Source organism: Callospermophilus lateralis, chromosome 1 (genome assembly GCF_048772815.1).
Source record: "Callospermophilus lateralis isolate mCalLat2 chromosome 1, mCalLat2.hap1, whole genome shotgun sequence".
Classification (NCBI taxonomy): domain Eukaryota; kingdom Metazoa; phylum Chordata; class Mammalia; order Rodentia; family Sciuridae; genus Callospermophilus; species Callospermophilus lateralis.
The window spans coordinates 175995977-176013512 of record NC_135305.1 but is presented as its reverse complement, the minus strand read 5'-3'; the positions used below and the strand labels follow the sequence as shown (position 1 = coordinate 176013512).

Sequence of the window (17536 nt, the reverse complement as noted above, 5' to 3'; positions counted from 1 at the left end):
TTTTTAAAATACAGGGAGTTCGATTTATTCAATTGAAAAATCCTTGGAGTCATTTACGTTGGAAAGGAAGATACAGTGAAAATGATATAAAAAACTGGACTCCAGAGTTGCAAAAGTATTTGAACTTTGATCCCCGAACAGCTCAGAAAATAGATAATGGTAAATATGTCTTACTTTTTATTTATATTTATTAAAAAATTATTTTTCAGTACTGTGGATCTAACCCAGGGCATCATGCATGCTAGGCAAGTACTCTACCACTGAGCTATACCCCCCAGCCCTTTTAATTTTTTTTTTTTTTTTTTTTTTTGAGACAGGGTCTTACTAAGTTGCTCAGGTTGGCTTTGAATTTGTGGTTCTCCTGAGTAGCTGAGATTACAGATGTGAACCACCCTGCTTGGCTGATATCATGTTTTAATAAGGTGAAATGTTCTTAACTGATTTAAGTCATATATCATTAAGATATTTTTAGATTAACAAAGACATTAATTTTCAGGAATATTTTGGATTTCCTGGGATGATCTCTGCCAGTATTATGATGTGATTTATTTGAGTTGGAATCCAGGGCTTTTTAAAGAATCAACATGTATTCACAGGTAACTTTTACATATTTTAGAGTATTCTACACCATTTAAATTTGAAATGTAATTATTAATTCAGGAGGAATAGCATTCTTTTATTTTTGTCATGTCCACAGATGAGCACCTTATAATAGTTGTTTTATTTCTTGGTTATGCCAAAAAATTGTAAAGAAGAATAAAACCAAAGAATCTGATAGCTTAATTGTATTTTAAATACAATACTTTTTAAAGAGTGTTATATTTTAGCTCTGTGATAAATTGAATCACTATTTTCTTCTTTGTTTACTTTATCTTTTAGTACCTGGGATGCTAAGCAAGGACCTGTGAAAGACGCCTATAGCCTAGCTAACAACCCCCAATACAAACTGGAGGTGCAATGTCCACAAGGGGGTGCTGCAGTTTGGGTTTTGCTTAGCAGACACATAACAGACAAGGTACTGATATCCTTCAACTGACACCCCATACTGAAATTCTTCTAAATAGAATTGGACCATTAATACATAATTTGATTATCAGCCTGTTTAATTTATATTGGTGCTCTGAAATTGTGTCTTCTAAGATAAATGAATATTTTCCTTTGAGGGAAGTTACACATTATAATCATACACTTAAGATCTTGTTCAAAAATCATTTCTGAAGCTGGGTGTGGTGACGCATGCCTGTAATCCCAGTAGCTCAGGAGGCTGAGAAAGGAGGATCACAAATTCAGAGCCAACCTCAGCAACTTAGTGTGGCGCTAAGCAACTTAGTGAGACCTGTCGGTAAATAAAATAAAAATAGGGTTGGGGATATGGCTCAGTGGCCAAGTGCCCCTGAGTTCAATCTTCAGTACCAAAAAAAGAAAGAAAAAAAAATCATCTCTGCAGAAAAAATATGAAAAGAAATCTATGTTCTTCAGTGAGGATTTGGGGTTGATCATACATACTTTAGATCTTATAAATGTTAACCTACAAATGTGTTAAAGGGGGTTTGGAAATGTTGAATCATTGGTTCTGATTCTAAAATGGCTAACTATAATCAATATCTTAGAATTTTATGAAATACTTCATGTTGTATGGTGTTTTATTAAAATGACAGTTTAATTTAGAAACATCATGCTTTTTATGAATAGTTCAGAGAAATGCTTTTAAATGATACTTTTCCTTTATTATTTATTTTAGTTGTAGATGAACACAATACCTTTATTTTATTTATTTTTATGTGATACTGAGGATTGAACTCAGTGCCTTGTGCATGCTAGGTGAGTGCTCTACCATTGAGCCACAACCCCAGCCTCTTTTTTCCTTTTTTAAATGTTAAGAACATTTTTGAGCCCAGTTTCCTAACACACTCAATTTTTTTAAAATTTTAGGATGATTTTGCTAATAATCGAGAATTTATCACAATGGTTGTATACAAGACTGATGGGAAAAAAGTTTATTACCCAGGTATGTGTACTAGCTAAACATTTTATTTACATGATTAAGATGAAAAATGACAAGTTTATGTTGATGATATGTAGAAATTAGAGACCCCCCAAATTTGTGACTTTTGTATTTTTGCATATTGCTATCAAGCTTTTGTAGCTGATACTTAAAATCATGTCTTTAACCAAAAGTTCTGTGGTTTTCCATGAATTCTGGTATATAAGCCTAAGCTCTTCAGCATGGTTTATAGGGCTTTTTATATCCTGGCCTTAATGTGTCTGTCATATATATTTCCTGCCCAGCCTTTCAATGTCCTCACTTGAAGGTACTTGCTACTCCTGAATACACCATGCCCTTGCTTCCCCATTCTACCAGTGTCTTCTCTAAGTATCACTCCTCTCTGCTGTCTGCCCACATGCTCCTTTAACAGCTATTCTGCTTGGTGAACATAGTTAAGATCCCACCCCAGTGTCATTTTGTTGATAACTTTTCCCACTTGCCAGGCAAAAGGCATTTTTCTACAAAGGGCTTCTGAGGCATTGAAAACCACTTTTAATAATTACTTATTAAGTGATAAAAAGGAACTGTTATAAGGCCATAAGCAGCACTGGTGAAACTTGAATTTATATTGTAGTAGGGGAAATAGGTAATAAGAAAAAGAATCAGGTACTTGTGGTTAAAGAACTAAATGTGTTAGTAGCTGATTGGTTCCTTTAGTCGGGTGGTCAAGCAGGGCCTCTTTGAAAAGGGATAAGAGGAATTCTGAACAGCAGAAAGGAATCGGTCATGCAGAGGCTTGGAAAAGCATTACAAGCAGAGGGAACAGTAAGTGCAAAAGGACTTATTGGCATGATTTAGGAGCAGGGCAAAAGCATGGGTAGGTGTGGTATCAGGTCAGAAGGGTATGCAGAGTTCAAATCATATGAGGTTCTGTAATGCCACAGAAAAGCGATTGGAGGGTCTTAATCAGGAAAATGACATGATCTGATTTTTTTTTAAAAGAACATTCTTATCCTTTATATTGGAAAAAAGCAAAAAAATGGCAGCAGATAAATCAATTAGGCAGTTTTATTTATGTGAGAAATGATGGTGGTTTGAGCTTGGGGTGGGGGTGGTAAGTGTAGTGATGAAGAGTGGACAGATTTGAATTTCAGTAGCATTGTCAGGACCTGAGTTGATTTGTGGAGCATAGAGGAATCAAGGATGACTGCACTTTTTTTGTTAAATTTGAGATCTGTATTAGATATCCAAGCAAAGATGCCCATGGGAGCAGTTGGATTTTTGAGGTATAAGGTTGGGATGAGAGGTACAGACTGAGGAGTCAGGGGCATATAAATGACCTTTGAAGACAGGACTACATAATAAACTATTTTCGGACACAACTGTAAATAGAGTTGAACATCCAGGACCTGACCCTTGGATTCTCATACATCTTGAGGTTGAGCAAAGTAACAGTTTGTCTATAAAAGAATTTGAATAGAGTGCCTGATGAAACAGAGAGGTTTGATATAACGCAAGCAAAAAAAAAAAAAATTTCAAAAGGAAGAGTAGACAGCTGCATCTTTTCCTATTTGAGAGGTCAAATAACATTAGGTTGGAGAAGAGATTTGGCATCCTGGCAGTCATTGTTGACCTTGACAAGAACAGGTGCTGTTGAGTGGATTGATTTAAGAAGAGAATGTGATCTAAGGAAGCAATTGTTGACAGTTCTTTCAAGGTGAACTGTGCAAAGGTATGGGTAGTGATGGGGGAAATGGGACCAAATATAAAGTAGTGTTTTGTTTAATTATGGGAAAATATGGCAATTTTCTCCATTACACTGTGTTGAAGGAAGGCAGTCTTCTTAGTCAATATTCCCTAGGTTCTGGAGTGGTTATGGCACATAGTAGGCCCAGTGAAAAATACCAAGTTAAACTAGCTATTTTTTCATAGGTTGGTCATTATAAAAGAAATATCATGCATGTGTTTCTAGTATAAAAATATATATGGCTTTTCAGTTTCCAATATGCTTGTTATTTTTATCTTAAAAGTAAAGATGATTCGATATTTTCAAAACAGTGCACCCTCTTTTAATTATAGTGATTTTACTCTTTTAGAGTACTTTCAGATTTACAGTTTTATTTTCATCACAACACCTTAAGGTATATAAGAGAAGCCTTGTTCCCCACTGACAGAAGAGTGAACTGAGACATAGGTTAAAAACCTTGCTCAAGATCACAGATATGCCATTCTTTCTCTTCTCACTAGATTACACCACCTTTAAGCATTAGAGACTTGAGATACTAAAATGTTTAGTTTTTTGAATACAGCATATTATAAATATTCACTGTTCCTAGATAAACTAAGTGATATACAGCATTAATATTAAGTGATATATAATAATTGATATGCCTAAGATAATTCCTAAAAAGATTTATCAGGCTCGATTAATGATACTAGCAAAGAATGTACCATTTGGCATTGTTTGTAATAACATTGAAAACAAATCTGAATATCCAGATTTTCTTAATATGGTACCAGTTAATGTTTCATATTCATATGATGGAATACTATATGGGCAGTTAAAAGTAATAAATGCTGTATAGAACAATATAGATCATAAAACACATTTTAAAAATGTAAGATAAAACAAAACATATATAGGTCTAATATCATTTAATCGAGAATTCTAGGGACCAGAAGTGTTGATTTTGTAATATCCCTAATCAGAAAATCTGAAATCCTCTGAAGTCCATAGCATTTGGGGAATAGGGATGCTCAAGATGTACTTACACAGAAAACAATTGTTCATTCACTTTAGGATAGTATATTTATATGTATTAAAATCTGAAAAGTGACCACCAAATCCTCAGCAGAAGGAGTTTGTTTAACTGTGGCGGTTAAAAGTAATTTTATTTAATAAAGCAGCCAATATGACTTCCCAAAATTTTAACTTAATTCTCAGTCATGGGGAATGATAGATATTTTTTATGTACTTTTTTTGTATCTTTAAATTTTTTTCACCCCAAAATAAAAAAAAAAAAAAAAAAAGAAAGAAACTAATGCTGACTTTAAAATCCTCTACTGGACCACGGGTTGTGGTGGTGCATGCCTAGTAATCCCAGTGACTCAGACTGAGGCAGGAGTATCACAAGTACAAGACCAGCCTAACAACTCAGTGAGGCCTTAGGCACTTTGCAAGACCCTGTCTCAAAAACAAAATTTTTTTTTCACATTTTTTTTTTTTTAGTTGTACATGGACACAATACTTTTACTTAATTTATTTATATATGGTGCTGAGGGTCAAACCCAATGCCTCAACCATGCTGGGCAAGCACCCTACCACTGAGTCACAACCCCAGTCCCTCAAATACAAATTTTAAAAAAGGGTTGGGATGTAGCTTAGTAGTAAAGTGTCCCTGGGCTCATTCTCTAGTACCAAAAAATAAAATCCTCTACTGGAGTAAAATGAACTGAGCATGTAGTAGGGGTTATTGAAATTCAAGACAAACCAAATAGCAAGGATTATTATGCCTCATTGAACATATTCTGAAAGATTGCTTTTGCATGTTAGAAACTAAAGTTTTAAATTGAAATCATTCTTCACTAATATCAATAAAAACTGAATTCAGGGGATGTCTGTCCATGTACTTACTTTTCCTACTACCAGCCATACAGTTGCAGAAAGTAAAGAAAGAAAAAAGTGTCCTGTTCTGTAAACCTCCTGTCTGTTTGCAGCTGACCCACCTCCATACATTGATGGAATTCGAATTAACAGTCCTCATTATTTGACTAAGATTAAGCTGACCACGCCTGGCACTCATACCTTTACATTAGTGGTTTCTCAATACGAAAAGCAGAATACTATCCATTACACAGTGCGGGTAAGTAAAACCAACATGCAATGACAAAACCCAATAAAAGTTACATAATGTGTTCTGCTTTGTAAATGGGATTATTCGAAGAAAATGTTTTTCTGAAAATTCATTTTTTTCTATTTTTGTGTTTATCGATTGATTTATTATGATGCATCCTGTATAAAACAGTTTTTGAGAAGCAATGTTTCATACTTGGAAGATTTTCACAGTTAATAGTTTAGTCCTGAGATAATAGGTTTATTGAACTAATAAATTCAGTTTTAAAGCATGAAATAAAAACTTCTAGTTTACATAATACTTTTAAAAAGACAACTTTGAACCTTTATAATGACCTTTAGATTTGTTTGCCATATGTAAGTAAAAGAATTGAATTTGAATAGATTTTTTAGTAATGAGGAGGACACTGGGAAGGCTACCACTCCTTCATTCTTCAGATGCAAAAGCCAAGGCCTAGAAAGATTTTGTCCCTGCATCACTCAGTGGCAGAGAAAGCTAAGATCCCTAGCTTCCCAGTTCATTAAACCTCACATGAACCCAGACTGCCTATAGATTAATGATTTGTTAATGGCAACAAACTTTCTAGCCTTAGAATATTCTATATATAATATATACATGCATATATATTCATATATATACATATTTTAAGTACAACAAAGCTTATTAGGAAAAGAATGCACTCTCAATAGTGAGGGGGAAAGGGTGACCAATTACTCTTCTGTTTTCCATTTTTGTTGCATTACCTAATATGTGTATTTTTAAAACAGCATCTGCACTAAATGTACATTTTTTTTTAGTTGTAGATGGACACAGTGCCTTTATTTTCATGTGATGCTGAAGATCAAACTCAGTGCCTCATGTGTGTAGGCAAGCACTTTACTACTGAGTGACAAACTCAGCCCCTAATATATTCTTTTATCCCCTCGATCTTTTCATAAGTATAAAGTTTCTTAATATAATTTTTTTAACACTATATTTTTCTAATCTAGGTATATTCAGCTTGCAGCTTTACTTTTTCAAAGATTCCCTCACCATACACTTTATCAAAACGGGTAAGAAAATTCTTTCAGAATTCCCTTTCCCATTTTATTCTTCACAATTTATTATGAAATAAATATTTGGTAGGAATATAAGGGAAACACTGTAGCATCTAGAACACAAGATCTTCATTGATCAGCATTAGGTGTCTCTGTGGATAGAAACCAAGTGGTTCAAAGAAAAAAGATTAACATAAACCCTGGTTGTTAGAAAAGTTCACGTGGATGAACATTTAAAGCAGAATTTGAGAATAACTTTGCAGATGGGGTGGAGGCACTAAGTGGAATTTTTTAAGGTAGAAAGTTTTGTCTTTAAAATAGAATGGTTGAAGTTATGTTAATGCAGAAACTTTTTTTTAAATTATTAGATTAATGGAAAGTGGAGTGGTCAGAGTGCTGGAGGTTGTGGAAATTTTCCAGAGACTCACAAAAATAATCCCATCTACCAATTCCACATAGAAAAGACTGGGCCAGTACTGATTGAACTAAGAGGACCGAGGTTTGTGATGAGTGGCTTTTGCAAATTTATATTAAAAATGAACTGAAACAAAGTTTAGAAACAACCTATGCATATGTGGACATTTGATTCATGATAGTGATGGCATTTAGAGGAATGGGGAAAGGACTGTCTTCAATAAATGATATGGAATAGCTGAGTATCCATATATTAAGCGGTGATTAGATCCCCATCTTATATCAAATCTAAAAATTCCAGCCGGATTAGACTTAAACGTGAAAGGCAAAACAGTACAAGCTTCTAGAAAACAAATTTATTGACCTGAAATACAATAATTCTCTACAATTTTGTCACCTCATCTAAATTATTCCTTTAATTACTAATTTGGAATGTTATGTCTATCATCTGCTAATTATTTTTATAAACCTAGATTTTATTCCATTACTTTCTTTCCTGCTCCATAGGCTTTTCTGCTATTAGAGTAGCTGTCATTCAAATTTAAAAGATGAAATACTGTGTTCTTTTAAATTATTCCCTGGGGAACCTTTTTTTTTTTTTAACAAAGTAAATTTTAGTATTTATAGCTTCAAATAAAAAATATAAAATGGTACTTTATATAATTGAGTAAAAATAGCATACATGGTTTCAGAATACTATTTACTCCTATTGAAGCTTGAGAAAGCATATATTTTATCTGATAGTAAATCTGCACTTTACATATGATTAAATCATGTATTTACAGCAATTTGCTAATACAGTAATGTTCATTTTTAACACTAGGCAATACAGTGTTGGATTTGAGGTTGTAACAGTTTCTATGGCGGGTGATCCTGGTCCCCATGGCTTTTCGAGAAAATCTAGTGGTGATTATAGGTAATGTTGGCATTTTGATTGTTATCAATTTATAGTTTTTTTTTTTGGCGTTTTCTTCTATAAACCCTATTCTATCCCCTGAATATAGGTGTGGATTTTGCTATCTGGAAATAGAAAATATACCTGCTGGGATCTTCAACATCATTCCCAGTACTTTTTTGCCTAAACAAGAAGGACCTTTTTTCTTGGACTTCAACAGTGTCATCCCCATCAAGACAACACAACTTCAGTGATGGAGAATTCTCAGCAGTTATTGGATTTTAGACTTACCAACATGAGCTTTTCAAACATCTTCAGGATGATAAACAGAATGGAATTAAACGTAATGTGTTACAGTAGAATCTGGTGTTTGTCATGGTGTTTGGTAAGAATTGTATATAGCTGGGATTACCTTAATCACCTAGAAGTAATGTTTATACAAGGTTTTGTATATAGAGAGGTGGCTTGCATTTAGGGACTACTTTGTATAAAAATGTGCATCTGATTAAAGATTAGACTCAGTCATCACTGTGAGATGCCTTTGCTAAGAGAACAAGGGAACCAAATGAGGAAAGCGAGGGACAGATTCATTGAGTGGAAATGTCAGGCAGGCTGTTTTTTAATATTTTGAAATATTTACATGTTTCCCTTTTTTACAGAGCATGTTGTAAGTTAAATCTGGTCGTGTTGACTCCACTATACATCTCAGGCCACTGATTACCAAGCAAATCATGTCACTATAACCAATTTTAATTTTGCATTTATGATTTTAAATGGTTATGGTTGCCCGAATGTTATAAAATAAAGTTTTAAGAAGTACTAATTAGCTTAGTGAGAAGATGCTTAGGCTGAAGAATGAAGGCTGTTGTTAGATACCCATCTGCCATTGAAGTAGAGAACTGAGGTATATTCACTGTTAGATGTACTTTCATCAACCTGATAAAACTAAGAGATTGAAGACATTACAATTTAGTTTGTAGAGTCTTTTAAAATTGCTCTATAGTACAGTATTCTTGTGATAACAGCACTTTGAAGAAAGTGAGAATTTAGTATGTGGTAATTGGGTTACATAGTATAGAAAAGTGAATTACCAAGAACTAGTGTTGTATGAATTTCCAGGTGTTTACATAAAAATCCATCAGAATACTTGAGATTTTAAAGGTCTGAAAATTAGTAGGGTGAGATTTTTCATTGTCTCTACTTTATAATTATCAAAATTTATTTTGTATTTCTATTGCCTTTAATTGAAATAAAATGTTTATACATATGGAAACTGCATAGTTTAGAGAGCTTGACTATTCATTTAGTAACAAAGAGGCTATTTGCATGAAAATGACTTCAAAATTTTCAATGGCAGATAACTACATTGTGCTTTTTAGCACCCCCCCCCCCAAAAAAAAAAATACTGGATCACACTCAGGACCTTACTTGTGCTGGGCACGTGTTCTGCCACCGAGCTACATTCTCAGCCCTTATACTTTGAGACAGGGTCTGGCAACATTGCCCTGGCTGGCCTAGAACCTACAGTCCTTCTGCCACAGTGCCTGTCGCTGGGATGCAAGCTAGATTAGACACTGATTTGACCCTCATGTGTGAAAGATCCTGTGCAGCATGCATATATAAGACCTAATCCCTACCTTCAAATCTGTAGAGATCTACAGTGTGAACAGTTTAATATAGTACAATGTTAAATTCCATAATAGAGCTCTAAAATAGAGCTCTGTGGTACAAAGGAAAAAGTAATTCTGCCAGGATCATTGTAAAAATATCTTACTTGAAGAGTTATTTTAACTTGAACCTTGAAGGTAAAGCCTCAAGAGGCAGATTAACTGCTGGCTACATTTTTATAATCTTCCCAGTAGCCAAAGTATAGGCACTATTATTTCCTTCTACAAATGAGGAAATTAAAAAAAAAATCTTTAAGCTCTTAGGCTTAACTATATATACTTAATTGCCGATGGACATTTATTTTGTATATTTATATCTGGTGCTGAGAATAGAATCCAGTGCCTCACACATGCTAGGCAAGCCCTCTACTACTGAGCCACCACCCCAAGCTTAAAGATCTTACCCCAGGTTCACAAACTGTCTATCCAGAGTCCCAACTCAGCACCTCTGCCCCTTTTCATCTGGGCAGCAGACTGTAATTAAAGCAGATGGACACAGACCTATTTGTAGGAAGGTAACTGCCTTGAGTGAGTTGGAGATAGAATTGAAGGGCCTGGGTATGATCCCTAAATCACAACAGTGGGACAGATTTGAAACAGGAAGAACTAGTCAGGAATTGCTAAAGGGAGGTGGAAGATGACTCAGGTTTCTAATTTCAGTATGTGTACAGATGCTCAGAATCAGAGAAGATACTTTTTAAAGTAAATTTGTCCAGAAAAATTCAGATCTGGAATTGGCGTGTGCTCCACTTAAAAAAAAATCAGAAGTTAAATGTGAATTCAATATGGCTAAGAACCAATTTAGGGGAACTGTTTTTAGAAGTGATAAATGCAAAGACTCAACAAGGCGACAAGGATCGTGGGGAAAGTGAAGTCAAACAGGGAATTCTAACTAAAGGTCAGATATTGCAAAGAGAAAGTTAAAAGGCAGGAGCTACATGAAGTGGGGTCAGGTTACTTTAACCTGGAAATGTGAAACAACATGAGGGTGATAACGTGAAAGGTCAAAGGGTGGTCTGCATCCCCTTCCTGGTGCAGGAGACAAGCAAGTGAGAAAGGGGAACAGACAGGAAACCAGATTATTAAGTCCCGCCACCCCAGTAAGGGATACAGCACTATACCTTAGTTTTCTAGGCTTTGTCTTAAAGACAAGGGAAAGAATAGAAGATTCCATCCAATTTTCATTCTCTGCAAGAAATACTTAGAGAAATATACACATATGGTACAGCACTCTGGGTAACAGAGCCAGAAATTCACCACCCATTAGATTCAGAACATTAGACTATACAACTTGTCTCCCAGAAACATTGTAGGAACTTTTAAGTCATCCCAGTTTTGGCAGCTTTTCTAAATGGTTTTTTTTTCCCCCTTTCCTTTAGAAAGGGGGATAGAAATGAGCAGTGCCTCAATTGCAGGAAATGGGTTCTGCTAACAGTAACTCAAGAAAGTCTCTGTATCTCTATTAGAATCCATGGTGCAAGAGATTATGAGAGAAAGGACTGGGAAGATAGGATCATCATAACTCAAATACACGGCTTAGTACACAATCGTGCATGCCTGTAATCAACTCAGGAGATGGAGGCAGGAGGATCCTCAGTTTGAAGCTATCCTCAGCAACTCGCTGAGACTCTCTCAAAAAAGGACTGGCGGGATAAAAGTGCCCTGGGTTCTATCCCCAGTACTGGAAACAGAAACTAGAAAACCCACAAATATAGTAAAAAGGACTTGGATGAACTTTGAAATTAAGTAGGTAAAGTACCTTAACACCCTCATGATTACCCTGTTACCCTGCACTTTTCCCACTGCATGCCTTTAAGTTGAAAAGCACACATTGAAAGTAGGCAGATTAACAGCCCAGCATAACATTGGCACTGATCCTTTCCCCAATCAGAAAAGTACTTTACAACCACTTGGAGAGCTTTTGAAAGTGCAACACCAAGTGCACCACAGGCCAGTTAAACCGTCTCTGGGAACAAGACAATAGCTGAGAGCCTCTCCTTGGCACCACCACCAGCATGTTTCCTCACTGCTCTGCATCAGCATAAGTGGGATTTTAATTCAAACTTTGGCCTTAATTATAATTCATGACCTCAACTGACGACGAGAAAGACGGCCACTGCATGCCATGCTCTTCCTACTGCAAGAGGCAGCCACTGCTGGGATTTGATGTCTGTCTCACACATACACACACAGGAAAAAAAAAAAGAAAAGTTTTCTTAAGCAGTTTTTATTACACTCAAAGGTCTTAAGACAAGTACAAAATAACCTTGTAATCAGGATACTGTATCAGTCAATAAAAAAGGAGAAACCACTATAGTGTGAAGATATACAAATGACTAAAGTATACAGTTCTGACAGTTAACGGACAACTTGAAATGGGGAGAGCTTTCTTTCAGAAATGCTAAATTTTCTTGAAACAGGACAAATAAAATATAGTGCTCTAAATATGCATAATCATGAAAACAAAGAAGAGCAGTCTTAACACTTATACTATTAGCATAGCAGACTCCATTGCGTCTATTAAACAGCCTTAGCCAACACATGCCTACTCCCTTTTCTAGCTTTAAGGACAGTTTCCTCTAAGGAATACTAGTGCAGCATGACCTTAAATAATTTATTTTTAAAGTTACAATCTACAGAGAAATTAACACCTTGTCAATCTAGATATAACAATGGCAACCATTCTTCACATGCACTTCTCTTAGAATAAATCCCCTTGGCTGGCAGGATAAGGTTATGCTATAGAACCTTCTCCCCAAAGCCACAAATCCCCTCTATCACCTGTCCCTGCTACCCTCATCCCCCCTTCCCCATACTGACATTCACCTTCCCCCTCCCCCCCCCAGAAAAGTGCAGTTCATGGTAGCCTTCCTAGAAATGGTTTTGATGAATGTCCCAGCATACATGCTTTTTTTTTTTTTTTAAGTCACCTCTGAACACCAGAGGTAATAAAAATGAATTGTGTTCTTGCATTTCATTTTAAGCCTTCACTAGGTCAAAAAGGTGTGCTCTGAATATTTGAGTTTTTGTTGTGTGGGGTTTTTAAAAAAAATATTTAGATGCTCTGGGATATAATGGGAGAGAACATCTCAGTTTCCCCAAACAAACTGAGGGTCAGAAGGGAAAGAGATGCACACTGGGGCCCCCAGTTTGGCTAAGCTTCCAGCCCTCTTCCTGGCTCGTTTTCTTTCACAGGAACTAATTATTGCTTCCTCAGCACTGAAACAGGGACTGCTCTGCAAAGGCTGTGACCCTGGTCATAGTCCACCTGTAACAACCCTGCTCTGTAAAACAAGCCCAAGAGCTCTTACCAGACGGAAATTCTTCAGCCCTCAAGGTCACTGAAACTTCGTTAGTGCAGTTTAGAGTAGATGCTTAAGATTTGGCATATATTAAATGATTATTGGCACAACGTTCTCCAGTTTCATGTATAAATATTGATTTGCACATGGGCCATAGCCCTGGATGCGTCAGCCAATCTGCACCATTTTTAGGTCAGCAATAATCCCATCTCTTCCCTTTGAGCACTGGAGGGAAAGCTGCTTCATCCGGGTCTCCAAGGCCTGGCCCTCCAGGGAGGTGTTGCTTTGGCTCTTGCCCCTGCTACCACCACCACTGCGGTTGCTGAGACCTTGATTGTTGTTGGCTTTGTCACTGGTTTTATTCTCTGCCCCTTCTGCCCTGTCTCCTGTAGAGATTACAAAAGTTACCAAGTGGGTATTGACAGAAAATTCCACGTTCCTCGGTCACGAGCCATTCAGCTAACTCAGCCCTCTAGAATTCCCAGCATGGCCCACAGTGCATATCAGGTTCCCTAGCACATGGTCGCTAACAGCTTTTACTCCTCAGTGTTTTATACATCCCTTTCATTAGTGATGAATTTGTCATTTTCATTTTGTATCTAGGAAACAAACCTCTCTAGCAGGTGCTTGCCAAGGGGACTGTTCTGAGGAGAGATAGAGGACATAGGCACTACTTTATTAAGGCCGGTGAAGAAGATCCAGAAACCCCCCAGAACAGCCCTTGGAAACAATCCCAGTGATCAAGGCCAACAGGATATTCATAGACCCAGGAGGGCACTGCTGGGAGCCCCGAGAGCTGGCAGAAGTCTGTAGCAGTACACAGGCCAGGCAGCAGGTCATCTAGGATGGGACGAGAAGGCTGTGACTCACCTCGTTCTCCCTCACATTCTGGGGAGGAGGCACCGCTGCATTCACTTCGAGGACCCAGCACTGGAAACATCAGCCCAAATTCTGACAGGGACACTGGGCTGGGCAGATCCAGACTGCCAGGCCTTGTGACTGCAGGGAACTGGTCAGGTATCTCAGATGGGCTCGTTGGTCCTGAACTAAAGCTGGACACAGACTGGGTTTCTGAGTCATCTTCAGACACAAAGTTGCTACAGTTGTCATCTTCAAAGGCCTCCGAGGCCACTGGGGATAAGAGAGAGAACACCAGTCACATGGAATCTGACAGGTGGTAGTAACCGAGTTCCTTCAACACTCGCAGAAGTGCTTGCTGCTGACAGTGACACACAGCACAGGGACTGCAGAATCTGTCCATGAGGTGCCTAACAGGCGAGTGTGACCCCGAGCCTGTCTCTTTGCAGCGTCCAAAGCAGCACGAAGCAAAGCAGCTGGATCCTTTGGATTGTCAGTGTCCCTAGAGTAACCCCAACCCCTGCCCTAGAAATCAGGGTTACCAGACTCTGCAGAGGTAGGAAGATGAATTCAGCCACAGATCAGGACCTCTTCTCCACCTCAGTTACCCCCAAAACAGACCCACATATATACAGGAAGAGGTGCTAGCCCACTGGAATGGCTCCCAATCAGAGCCAGTCTTTCCAAGAGGACTGAAGAGGGTTGGGGCTGTGGCTCAGTGATAGAGTGCTTGCCTCACATGCATAGAGCACTGAGTTCGATCCTCAGCACAACATAAATAAATAAAATAAAGGTATTGTGTCCATCCACAACTAAAAGAAAAAAAAAGACTTGAGAACTTTCTCATAAGGCCAAAAAAGCAAAAGCTGCCCCACATGGGATATCTGTGGGGACTTCTGTTTCCTTCCAGGTAACTTCTGATCTTGTAAAAGACACACTTAAGCCCGGACAGACTGGGTGCAGTGGCATACACCTAAAATCCCAGTGATTCAGGAGGCTGAGGAGGAGGAACACAGGTTTGACGCCAGCCTCAGCGACTTAGTGAGACCCTGTCTCAGAAGGACCAGGGATGTAGCTCAGTGGCAGAGCACTTTGGGCTCAGTCTCCACTACCAAAAAACTGAAAACAAAACAAAACCCACCTAGATCACTATTTGCCGCAAAGAACAAAACTCTTACAGTGTTCTGTACCTTAGTTTGTGGACCAGAATAACCAAGGCCCAGTTCATGTTTTTTCCCCTGGGTTTTAGAGCCTTTCAGCTTTAACTAATGTTCCTTTCAGCCTGCACACAGCTCCACTTCTTTTGTCTTTCCAACTCCTCATCCTTCATCTTTAAAAATAGCCTTGTAGCATCTGTACAGGACTGTTACAAATGATAAGTGCTGTAATGTTGGGCACAGGAAATGGGCTTAGACCTCAATTCATATTCTAACTCCATTTCTTGCTGTGTGGCTTTGTCAAATTATTTAACATCTCTGAGCTTCATGATCCCCTCCATACAGGGTTTATGAGCTGATATATACTAAAGTAACTCGCAGTCATTGCTTAAATTTCAAATTATAGTTTCCTTTACCTTGGATCTAACATTTAAGCTTGTTATTGGTGGAATTAAAGAATTCCTGATGAAGGGCAAAGAGTGAACAGGGATTATTCCAAAGAAAAGGAAAAAAAATTAAGTGCTTAAAGACGGGTGGTTGGCGAGGTTTTCCTGTTTAATATAACAGAAGCCAAACCACACCTCTATCAGAAAAAAGGTCTCCATGGTCAGACGTCAGTGAGTGCCTGCTGAGTGCTTACCGGGTGCCAAGCATTATTTCATATACTCTTGACCACCAACCTACATCACAAAAAGTAGTAGATGCTATCATACCCTCCATTTTACAGGCAAAAAACAAATATCAGGTCACCTCTTGACTACATTGTGAAGGCCAGGATGTGGATCAAATGTGATTCCAAAGTCCCTATTCTTTTTGGGGGGTGGGGGGCCCTGGGGATTGAACTTCGGGGCACTTGACCACTGAGCCACACCCCCAGCCGTATTTTGTAATTTAATTTAGAATCAGTGTCTCACTGAGTTGTTTTGAACTCACGATCCTCTTGTCTCAGCCTCCTGAGCCACTGGGATTACAGGCATGCACCACTGTGCCCAGCCCAGAGTCCCTATTCTTAGACAACTCTTCCCTGCAGGACTTCTCAGAACCTTGAATGTTCTAAAGTATGTCAGAGTGGGATGAAGGTGTAACATTTTCCAAACTTCTTTGAGCACATTTAGCATTTCACCGAACACAGTAGTCCACCAAACCTAGAAAGCCACCAGAAAGAGCCTGCAGGGCTGCCAACTCTGACATCCCCTGGCATGGGCATAAAGGGCAGGGATCCTGGGACAAGACAGCCCTGGAAGTGGATCACATAAGCCACATGGCCTTATTGCCCAGCTCACCTGAAACAGCATCTGGCTCAGGCTGGCCACCCACCAGGTCCTCCACAGACGTGCTGCTGCCCTCTGCCCCCACGCCGCAGCCCCGGGGGCCCATGGCACTGGAACGCCGCCGCTCGTGGATCTCATCCGAGATCCTCTCCAGGTTCTTCAGGGCTGTCTTGTACTCGCCCTTTGCCAGGGTCAATTTGGCCTGCAGGTCGTCCACTGTCTTCTTCAGTTGCTGGTCAGGAAGACGGGAGATTCAGTCAATGAGCACTGCCCGCGCTGGCCCCAAGACACTTGTTGAAGTGCAGGTTCAAGAACATTTTCTGCACTTCAAAGAATTTCCCAAGATGAGACTCAGAGCCCCATTACTCATCACAGCCACCCACTCACCAGATAGAAAACTCAGCCGCCAACCCCTCTGTGCTCCCATCCAGGTGACAAGCTATGATATCCGGAAACTCTCGCTGGTGGATTACAGCCCGTCAGGGAAGGAACACATGGAAGTCCCACAGTCTAGCCATCTGGTCCCTAGTACATTGGTTCTCAAACTTGTATCAGAATTCCCTGGAAGGCTGCTGAAAACTCAGATCTCTGGCCACACGCCCAGAGGTTCAGATCCAGCAGGTGGAGGGTGAGGCCTGGGAACCAGCAAGTTGCCAGGTGGTACCGGTCTTAGGGGCAAGTGTAAAACATAGTACAGTCACTAAATGGCAGAGTTAGCTTCAGACGCCATGGGAGACGCATCAGGACCATTTTCAGATCTAAAAACTCAGTCAAGGATCTCTCTCTACTCTCCCCTTGAAACAGCAAATGGGTCACTTGAAAGCCCGCTACCACATCAAAGTGGCATTTTGAGTGCAGAAAAAACCCAAAAGGGACAAATCCCAAGGCAATACATACCTCAAGCTGCACGTAGTACTTGCCCTTGAGTTCAAAATAAGGTCTGCGAAAGACAGGAAGGAAAATCGTAAGAGTAATAAGACACAATGACCACGACAAAACTCCACGAGATGCATCCGAGACGTTAGTTGCAGCGGGACAGGATTTAGTGAACTCTGACAAGGCCAAGAGATGAAGGCGACATCCCAGCCTCAGGG

At 38.9% G+C, this 17536-nt stretch overlaps 2 protein-coding genes across 3 annotated transcripts in view; one reads left to right on the top strand and one right to left on the bottom strand.

Moving 5' to 3' along the window:
* Capn7 (calpain 7) overlaps positions 1-8549 on the top strand; it is a 37866-nt gene extending 29317 nt beyond the window's left edge. The window contains exons 13-21 of one of the 2 annotated variants that reach the window (XM_076831733.1): positions 15-159; positions 497-596; positions 880-1015; positions 1933-2008; positions 5705-5850; positions 6831-6893; positions 7247-7377; positions 8116-8208; positions 8297-8549. In XM_076831733.1, coding sequence (XP_076687848.1) covers positions 15-159; positions 497-596; positions 880-1015; positions 1933-2008; positions 5705-5850; positions 6831-6893; positions 7247-7377; positions 8116-8208; positions 8297-8441 — 1035 coding nt within the window. In that variant the 3' untranslated portion in view covers positions 8442-8549. The remainder of the gene's footprint in view (positions 1-14; positions 160-496; positions 597-879; positions 1016-1932; positions 2009-5704; positions 5851-6830; positions 6894-7246; positions 7378-8115; positions 8209-8296) is intronic. The other variant, XM_076831811.1, reaches the window with a different exon arrangement.
* A 4149-nt stretch (positions 8550-12698) lies between these two features.
* Sh3bp5 (SH3 domain binding protein 5) overlaps positions 12699-17536 on the bottom strand; it is a 69964-nt gene continuing 65126 nt past the window's right edge. The window contains exons 6-9 of the mRNA XM_076872697.1: positions 17340-17382; positions 16455-16674; positions 14027-14287; positions 12699-13542 (exon numbers count right to left, since the gene is read on the bottom strand). Coding sequence (XP_076728812.1) covers positions 13325-13542; positions 14027-14287; positions 16455-16674; positions 17340-17382 — 742 coding nt within the window. The 3' untranslated portion in view covers positions 12699-13324. The remainder of the gene's footprint in view (positions 13543-14026; positions 14288-16454; positions 16675-17339; positions 17383-17536) is intronic.